General features: G+C 46.1%; 1 protein-coding gene across 5 annotated transcripts in view; it reads right to left on the reverse strand.

The window, feature by feature from the left end:
- Window positions 1-228: 228 nt before the first annotated feature.
- LOC111819247 (SLAM family member 9-like) overlaps window positions 229-9478 on the reverse strand; it is a 36507-nt gene continuing 27257 nt past the window's right edge. The window contains exons 3-6 of one of the 5 annotated variants that reach the window (XM_023725596.1): window positions 4790-5089; window positions 3023-3133; window positions 2463-2587; window positions 229-486 (exon numbers count right to left, since the gene is read on the reverse strand). In XM_023725596.1, coding sequence (XP_023581364.1) covers window positions 415-486; window positions 2463-2587; window positions 3023-3133; window positions 4790-5089 — 608 coding nt within the window. In that variant the 3' untranslated portion in view covers window positions 229-414. Of the gene's footprint in view, window positions 526-2462; window positions 2609-3022; window positions 3134-4789; window positions 5090-9478 lie in introns of all 5 variants that reach the window. The other 4 variants (XM_023725595.1, XM_023725597.1, XM_023725594.1 and 1 more) reach the window with 4 other exon arrangements.

The raw sequence follows: 9478 nt of genomic DNA on the forward strand, positions 1-9478 counted from the left end.
CACGTAGGGTCATTATGAGTCAGAATTGACTTGATGGCTACTTTTTTTTTAAATATATATACATCTTTAAGCAACATTATAAAAAAATAATTTAAAACAACACTTTTTAATGAGAATCATTTCCTAGGTTGCTGATTCAAACCCACCCAGTAGCACCACAGAAGAAATGCCTGGCTATCTGCTTCCACAAAAGTTACAGCCAAGAAAACTCTATGAAGCACTTCTACTCTATAACACACCTGGTCACCTGGAGTTGAAATCAACTCAACAGCAACAGGTTTGTTTTTGTTTTTTGGTTCGAACAAGCATAACACAAATACCAAAGTGACAAATTAAAGCAGAAAAAACACAAAACTACAATGTCCCCGTGTGCTCTTGATCCAGGCGTCCTCCTTAGATTTTTGTCCTGATCATCTAGTAGACAGTGTTCTCCGCCAAGGTCTGCTCGGGGCTCCGTGTATGACCACTGCTCCTCTTGATGCTGGTCTACAAGTCAGGAGAGGTTTAGGGTACTCTGGCCAACTTCTGAGAATTAGGTGAAGGGTCAGTCAGGCTAACCCTCTTCATGAGCTTTCTGCTCATCCAGATGTTCTCACTCAGGGAAAGATTGCAATTCTTGTCTCCCTCTCATTTTTTCTCTCTTCATTTCTCAGCCCTCCCCGAAGCACTTCCTTTCTTAAGAGCTCTACCCTCCCATCTGGAATTATTGCCTATGGAGCCTCCCCCCTTGCAGACCAAGGGAGCTGATCAGCAACTAACCTCCCACCTTCCAGTCTCCTCTGCTGTCTAGTCCTTTTCTTCCCAACCTATAAACTGGGAGTCCCAGGGCTCAGTCCCCAACCTTTCTACCAGCTACACTCACTCCCTCCAGACCCAACCAGTCTCATAGCGTTAAATACCATCTCATCCTGAGAACTCCCTGTGGTGAAATAAGTTCCTTTATGTGGCCTTTTGCCTTGGTTCTTTGGAAAAATAGCTTGAGAGATATTCCCGCTAAGCCTTGAAGAGTTACCTTTGCCCTAGTTTGCTACCCCAGAGAGTTTGTTACATTTCCTAGGTAAGCTGTAAACACTTTGGTTTGATACTTTTTGTCTGGCCCTGGGCTGCAACCTGCCCTTGATTGGTATGCACCTTGCAGGGACTGGTCAATATACCCATGCAAATGAAGTGACTATGGACTATGCAAATGAGGTGACTATAGCCTACAAGGCAAATGAAGTGTCTGTGGCCTGTTGAGAGGGTATTGGACAGTTTGTGACCCTCCATTGGGAAGGGCTATGCCTTGAAATTGACAAGGAGTCATGTATATATGCAGCCAACCCCAAGGAGGTTTTTCAGACAGAAAGAAGCAGGCAGACTGGAAGCAGGAAGAAGCAGAAAGGAGAAAAGGCAAGAGAGAAGAAAGAAGAAGCAGAGAGAAAAGAGGCAAGCAATCTCCTAAAAGAACTGTACCACCAGTCAAGGGCTGTAACACTGACAGGCCCAGAAGGGGTCCAGCAGCAGAGTTGGTGGTTACAGATGGCAAGGCCAAGAGAAGCCTGTCCTGAGGGGGCTGAAAGGGGCCTGTCCTCAGGGGCCAAGAGGAGGCCAGAACAGCTGACAGGGAGCATACATGGCAGAAAGAAGGGCCTGCTTGCTTGCATGGCCAAGAGGAGCTGAGAGGGCTGTCCTGCACTGAAGAAGGGAGACTTTGCCTACATGCCTCCCGATCCTGATCCTGATCTTAAGTTACAGCCTGTTGATACTGATCCTGAATTGTACCCTGCTACTTCCTTAATAAACCACTTAACTGTAAGTATGATCTGTGAGTTTTGTGTGGCCATTGCAATGGATTGTGGAACCCAGCAAAGAAGTAGAGAGTGTCATGGGGAGGATGGCTGGTGTCAGAATTGGTAAAAAGGTTGTAGAGTGGAGATATGTCTGACCTCCACCTCATAAGAATCACCATCAGCTCTGTTCTGATGCCACCACTACTACTACTACTACCATTTCATACTCCTCAATATAAAGCTTCAGCCCAGACCTCTCTCTGAGTTCCTCAGGGGCTTTGCACTTGCTCTGGCCTCTGCCCAGGAAGTCTGCTCCCCACCCCCCGCCCCCCATGACAGCACATTGCTCTCGCCTCGTCTCTTCCAGGTTCTCACCTATCTTCTCGGTGAGGTTTTCCCTGGAGCCTTGGTTGCAATCACCCTCCCAGGCTCACTATCCCTACCCTGCTCCCCCTCCTCACTGGGTGACAGTGAGGATCTGATGAGATTGTGGATGGGGAGACTTACATGGGAGCTGTCTTCACCATTGGCAGTTTCCATCCTTGTGCACAGCTCCTAGCCTGCTGTGGGCACCCGGGCACAGCCACCGTATTGTCCAAACAAGAACTGGACTGAGGGCCTGATGGTGGCAGAACTGTCTGGATCCCCGGGCCCCCGGATGCTGAGCACATGATTTGATTCCTTTAAACCAACCTTAGGGTGTCTCAGGAGGCTGATCTCGGCATAGGGAGGACAGTGGCTGTCGATCTCACTGGTCTGTAGGTCAGCACTGTCCTCTGTGGGAAGGGCCTGGAGGGCCACTGCTGAGCTGGGCACCACTGGCAGGAGAGTGGACCCACCTTGTACACGCAGACTCACAATGAGAGTGTGTGGGATTGAATTAGACCCTCACAGGCCCCGGGTGAGAACAGCCAGCACTCCCTGCGCTGTTAGCACAGGTCTGCCCCCTGCCTGCTACCTCCCACCCACCACCCCTCCTCTCTGGCCATTCACACACCTCCACCCTCCACATTGCTCTGCCCCACACTTCTCCAAGGATGATTCACAGGGAAGGTCGAGATGCCTCTGTCTGCTCACTGGCCTCCCTGGCCTGACACCTCCCCCTCCCCTGAGGTCTCCTCCATCCACTCCTCCTCCCCCAGCCCCATCCTCCCTTCAGGGTCTGTGAAACCTTACTCCCTCCCCCAGGGGTCTTCTCTGTCCACTCTTCCTCCCCCAGCCCAGTCCTCCCCTCTGGGTCTCCCAGCACCTGCCTTTCTCAGTCTCCGTCTTCCTCCTCTTCCAGATCCACACTCCAGCTCCCAGGATCACCACTAGAACTGTGGCAAAGATGCCTTTCCAAAGCCATTTGCTCCAAAGAGAACCTAGGGTCAAAGTCTGGTGTCAGATCTGCTTCCCTCAAGTCTGGTGGGCAGACGTGGGGGTGAGACTCTCCTCACCCAGGGCCTTCTCCTAAGCTGGCACCTTTGATGCAACCCCAACAGGGTCCCTCCTACCTAGTCACTGCCCACTGCCCCTTTAATGACCTCCTCCTAGTCCTCTGTCCCATCTCTGCACAGGGACCTTGGAGGTTCCCACTGACAGGGTGTGCCATTGATCATGCCCCAGCCTTCCCCTCCTTTCTACTCTCAGACTCCTGAATAGAACCACATGCCAAGAACGAGAGGAAATGGAAGGATCCAGGATTACCAGACCCCAGAGCATGTACTGTTCTCTGGGATGTCTTTCTTACACTGCCACAGAAAACTCCTATTCATCCTTCAAGGCCCAACCCAGGGCTCCCTTCTCTGTGATGTCATTCCCAACTTCTGCAAGCAGTTACTTAATTTCTGTTTTTTTGTTATTGAACCACACTCTGCATTTGCCTCAATTTCAGCATTTAGAACCTGGCCTTAGATTTATAAATTTACTCTTCTTCTTCTAACTAGGGAAGAAGCTAGCTCATAATTATTAAACTCCTTTTATGTGCCAGGCCCTGTGATGATAGCTTTATATAGATTACCTCTTTTAATTCTCACAACAACCCTGTGAAGAAAGTATGATTATTACCCCATTTTTCAAATGCAAAGGTTTGGAAAAAATAAGTAACTTGTCCAAGGTCACACAGCCAGTATGTAGTGGTGTCTCCCAGGTACTGTGAGTTCCTTGAAGGTGAGGCTTGTCATATTTTTCACTGTGCCTTCACCCAACACACAGCTGACGCTCAGGGCAGGTTTGTGGGTTGAATGCTGGGTGGAGTGAGTATGAAAATGATGAAAAAGAGGCTGTTCAGATGAGAACCCCAAGTGAGCCAGCAGAGCTCAGGTTGAAATTGGTGGGAGAGGGCAGAGGGGCTGATACTTGCATCTCATCTTTACATCAGTTGTTCCTGCTGTGGAGTCCTGTGCAAGATGAGGGTTTGGGTTTTATGAAACCAGGACCTGTGGGTATGGCTCCTTGTAAGAACTCCACCCCCTAGCCATCCCTGCATGGTCCCTCTTTTTAGTCTAGGTGATCCTTTAGACTGAGTAGGGAGAGTGGCACCTAGTCGTAGTGACTGCATATGCTCACAGTGCTCAGCAGAAGGCTAAACTGTGGCTTTCTTACTCAGGGTGGGGACCGTCCTCAGATAGGGGACATCTGGCATGGGTGTCTGAGGGACTGAGCTGGACACAGGCCCAGCCCATCCAGGAAGGGAGCCTGAGTCCTTCCTCCTTAGGTCTTTCCCTTCTCTTGCTTTGCTGGGAAATTGGGGTGCCCAGGTAGGGGGTGCTCACATGTTGGACCCAGTGTAGAATAGGACATTTGTCTCCTGGGTAATACAGCAGTCTCTGTTCAATGATCTGGTCCAGGTTCTGGACCAGCAGGCTTGAGGATTGGTGCAAGAAACAGGGTTGTTCACTGAGGTAGAGCTGTGGTTGTACCTTCTGAGCTGCCTTAAATGTCCCTCAGCCCCATTCCTCTCCCTGAGTCCTCCAGTCTGCCCTCCTCCACTCTCTTCTGGCCCATTTCCATCACCCATCCTGATGGATCACACTCACCCCTCCATAGACAGATGCTCCCCAGGTCCAAGGTGGCATTTTTCTGGTCTGCAGGGTTGCTGACCACACAGATGACGTGGGTATTAACCTGGCTCAGGGGCAGGCTCAGGCTCACAATCCTGGAGTTGGGAGTTGGCTCCTGTGTGCCCCTTTTCTCCAGATGCCCAGGAAGACCCTTGCCCAACCAGGTCACTGTCAGGTTCTCTGTGGCCCCTGGGGTCCCACACTCCAGGGTGAAGTTGCACCAGCCTGATGTTTTGGATGATGAGTGAATCAGAACCTGGGGTTGAGGGATGGGCTCTGGGGTGAGAGAGGACAAAAAAAAAAAACTGAGCTTCAAGACTGGAGGCCCACCTAAACATATCAGCCTCTCTCACCTATGGGATGCAGCAGTGTGAGGGAGCCCATTTCCTAAACAGAGGCCTGGGGAAAGAACTTGCTCTCCCTTCCAAAAGGGTTCTGACTCCCAGTCCAGAGGCAGATGGGTGAGGCTCTTCCACACTCAAGGATTTACAGAAGAAAAATTAAAAAATGAGTTCACGGAGGAACTCCCAAGACTATCACCCAAAGATACACATTTAATCTGGAACTGAAGCCACTCCAGGAGGTCACTCTTCAGCCAAATAATAGATTGGCTTATAAAATAAACAATAACACCAGTGAGGAATGTGCTCCTTTAGATAACCAACTATAGAAGAGCAAAAGGTCAACATTTACTCCAAAGCAAAGATGAGAAGGCAAGGAGGGGCAGGGAAACTGGATGGATGGAAATGGGGCAGGCTGGATGAAAATGGTGAGAGTGCTGACACTATTGCAGGGACTGAAACCCACGTCATGGAACAATCTGTGTGTTAATTGTTGAATGGGAATTTAATTTGCTATGTAAACTTTCACCTAAAACACAATTAAATATTAAAAAAAAAAAAACTTAAAAAAAAGGATTCATGAATGAAGTAGAAACAAGATATAGCAGTGATCAAAGAAACCATTGAAACTTATGGTTAAGTCTCGATGATCAAATATTCATCATACATATAATAATCATCACATATACATTATCATTTATATTATAACTACAACATGAGAAGAGTTGGAGAATAGAGTGGAAAAAATGTTAAAATTCTTTTTCTATTCAAGGGAAGAAAAAAACTAATGATTATACCCAAATGGTGAAGTAAAAATTTAAGTTTAATATCCAGTAGAATTAAAAGATAAGATTGTGTAACTTCCAATTCACTAGAGAAGTTGGGATCAAAGTAGATTCTATTAATCCAACAAAAGGCAAGGAAAAGAAATAAGAAGAAAATACAGTAAATAGAAAGCATTAAATAACTTGTCAAGAGTAAGTACATACATGTAATAATTGAAGTATATTTAAATGTATTATATCCCCCCATTAAAAGACCAAGACTCTCAGATTGGGTTAATTCAGTTGTATGCTATTTATAATAACTAGTGACAAAGAAAGATTTTAAAAAAAGAGACGGAAAAAGATATAGTAGGCAAATGTTAACCAAATGACTGCAGTAATGGCAATAGTCACTACAGACTGAATAAAATTTTAAAATAAAAAATTAAGCAGGTCAAAGAGAAATATTTTAAATTAATATGCACCTAAAACATGGTTCTAAACTGTAAAGAGCGAAACAAAATTCAGAAAAACTATTGGAAATTCAAGGATCAATTTACAAATCCACTGTTACTATGGTGGATTTTTAGCAAGGCTCTCTCAGAAATTAGATCAAGGAATCCAATAACCAGAAAAGGAAATAAAAAATGTTCATACCCCAAACCAAAAACTCTTTTTTTCAGAATTGCATGGAACATTTAAAAAAAAAAAAAAAAAAAGTTCTGTGTTACGCTACAAAGAAAATCCCAAATTCCACAAAGTAGAAACCATAGACTATATTTTTCCAAAAATGAGTTCAATAAAGTAGATAATTCACAACAAAAGCAAAATTCCTATCTGTTTGGGATTTTAAAATTCACTTCTAAAGAAATATTCCATAAAGAAGAAATTGAAATGGAACTTAGAAACTATTTAGAAATGAACATCAACAAAAATTATGTGAACCGTGGATAAAATAGTTCACCAAGAAAAAATGCATAACCTAAAATTCATTTATTAGGAAGCATATAAGATTGAAAATAAATGAACTAAGCATTCAACTCAAAGATTCAGAAAGGCAAATAGACATAAATAGATTAGTAGAGAGGGTGGAATAGAGAAAAAACATGCATCAGTGGCCATGTGGCTGGTCTGGTAGTTGGCTCACTCCACACTTCTTCCCAGTCCCCTTCTTTGTCCTTGCCTGCATCTACATAGAGTCTAGAAAGCTAACTTCTCAATTTCTGTCTCTCTTGCAGTTGCAGTTCTGACCAGTGAAGAACGGGAAGTCTGCTGGGTGGGAGGAAGGGCTTAGCCTCTGAAAAAACAAAGCCTCAATAAGAGAAAGGCTTTCCCCTTGTCCTTCTGTAGTTGGTTGCTTAATTGTGAAATGATGTCTGGAATAGCAGCCTTTTGGGACCACGAGACCAAAAGCATGAGGACAAAAACCTACGTGTCAAGGTGTGCAGAGCAGATGGACAGAGAGAGCTTAGATCCTTGATGACATTGCTGACCAGCTGAACCAATGTGATCAGATGCTATCTCCTGAATTCTTGTTCTATGACAGAACTAACCCTACTGGCTTAAGTCTTTGAAACTCAACTTACGTTAACTGTAGCCAAACGTATCCCTAGCTGATACACCTAGAAAAGAATTTTTAAAAGAGTGATTCAATCAGCAAAATCAGAAGTTGATTTAAAACAAAAAGACCAATTGAGAAGCAGAGCCACATTGGCACCATAGACAGATGCACCATGCTGACCCTCTGCAGCAAAGACCAGCAAACTTAAAAAAACAGATACAAACGTCAATCCTGGAAGCATAAGCATCAAATGAAGGGATAAAAAACTAGATCAAACACCAAATGGAAGAAGAAACTGATGGAAAACAGAGAATGCGGAGAGATACAGAGTGGAAATCCCCTGCCAACTAACACAACGTCGCCAACTTGGAACACAGCCAACAGCAATCCTAGACAGGGAGTACAGGAAGGCAACTTCACGGAGCTCCAAACAGGAGACAGAGCCCTTGGTAACCAGAGAAACACACTTTCCCACCTCTTACCCTTCTATACTGTACACCACTCCACCCCTTCCCAGTGGGCCACAGTGGGCCGCACTGTGGTGCTTGACTAGAGAGCCAATGGCCCACCGCCACCCTGGGTACACCCCACCCCCACATGCTGTCTCCCATCATGCCATCTTTTTTTTTTTCACCTTTCTTCTTCCTATTCTTTTTCCCTCCAACTTTGTCCCATACACCTCCTCCCCCACTTCCTACCTGGCCAAGCCACACCACTGGCTAGAGAGCCACTGGCCTACCGCCACCCCCACCCGCTGGCTCCCACCACACCATCTTTCTTTTTCCCCCTTCTTCCTTTATTTTCTCCTTCCCACCTAACCCCATACACCGCCTATCTTAGGCTGGGTTCTCTAGAGAAGCAAAACCACTGAAGAGTATAAATATATGCATAAACCAAAAAAAAAAACAAAACAAAAAAAACAAACCCATTGCCAGTTGTGTTGATTTCAACTCATAGTGACCCTATAGGACAGAGTAGAACTTCCCCATAGGGTTTCCAAGGAGCAGCTGGTGGATTCGAACTGCCAACCTTTTGGTTAGTGGTCGGATGCTTAACCACTGTGCAACAAGGGCTCCATAAATATATAGATAGATAGATTTATATCAAGGAAATGGCCCACATAGTTGTAGATGCTGGAAAAGCCCATGTCTATGGGTCAGGCTAGAAGCGTCTCTTGACTCATGTAGCTGCAGGGGCTGGTGAACCCAAGATCAGCAGGTCAGGCAGCAGGGCTCTTGCTAACAGGCTGCAGAGGTTGACGAATACAAAGATTGGCAAGTTAGCTGCTAGCTCAAGTGCCAAGAACTGGAGGTCAGATGAACAGGAGCCAGCTGCAGGATCCAGAGCAAGCAAGAGCCTGAGAGCCTTGACAGAAAGTCCACCTATATTGGATGCAGGCCACATCCCAAAGGAAACTCCCTTTCAACTGATTGGCTACTCACAGAAGATCCCATCATGAAGGTGATCAAATTATATCAGATCTCATCATGGAAGAGAGTACATCATTATACAACTGCCAAACTACATTGTAACTGCCAAACCACTGAGAATCATGGCCCAGCCAAGCTGACACACAACCTTAATGATCACACCACTTCTACACCTTTCCGCCGGGCCATGCCACACTGCTTGGCTAGAGAGCCACTGGCTCACTGCCAGCGGTCTGCCCTGCCCACACCTGCCAGCTCCCACAGCACCATTTTTTTCCCTTTCTTCCTTTTCTTTCTCCCTCTCACCCAGCCCCATATGCCATCTCCACCATTCCCCACCATGGTGCCTTGGCTAGGGAACCACTGGCCCGCCACTGCCCTGGGTCCACTCAGCCTCCACCCACTATATCGCACCATGCCATCGATTTTTTTTTTCTTTTTTATTTCTCTTCTTTTCTTTCTCCCTCCCACCTAGCCTGGTACATCATCTCTCCTCCATTCCCACTGGCCCCCAGCTCTGCCTTGCCCTCACAGGCCAACCACCACTGCACCACCATTTTTTTTCTTTT

The sequence above is a fragment of the Trichechus manatus genome, unplaced genomic scaffold, assembly GCF_000243295.1.
Source record: "Trichechus manatus latirostris isolate Lorelei unplaced genomic scaffold, TriManLat1.0 scaffold00333, whole genome shotgun sequence".
Classification (NCBI taxonomy): domain Eukaryota; kingdom Metazoa; phylum Chordata; class Mammalia; order Sirenia; family Trichechidae; genus Trichechus; species Trichechus manatus.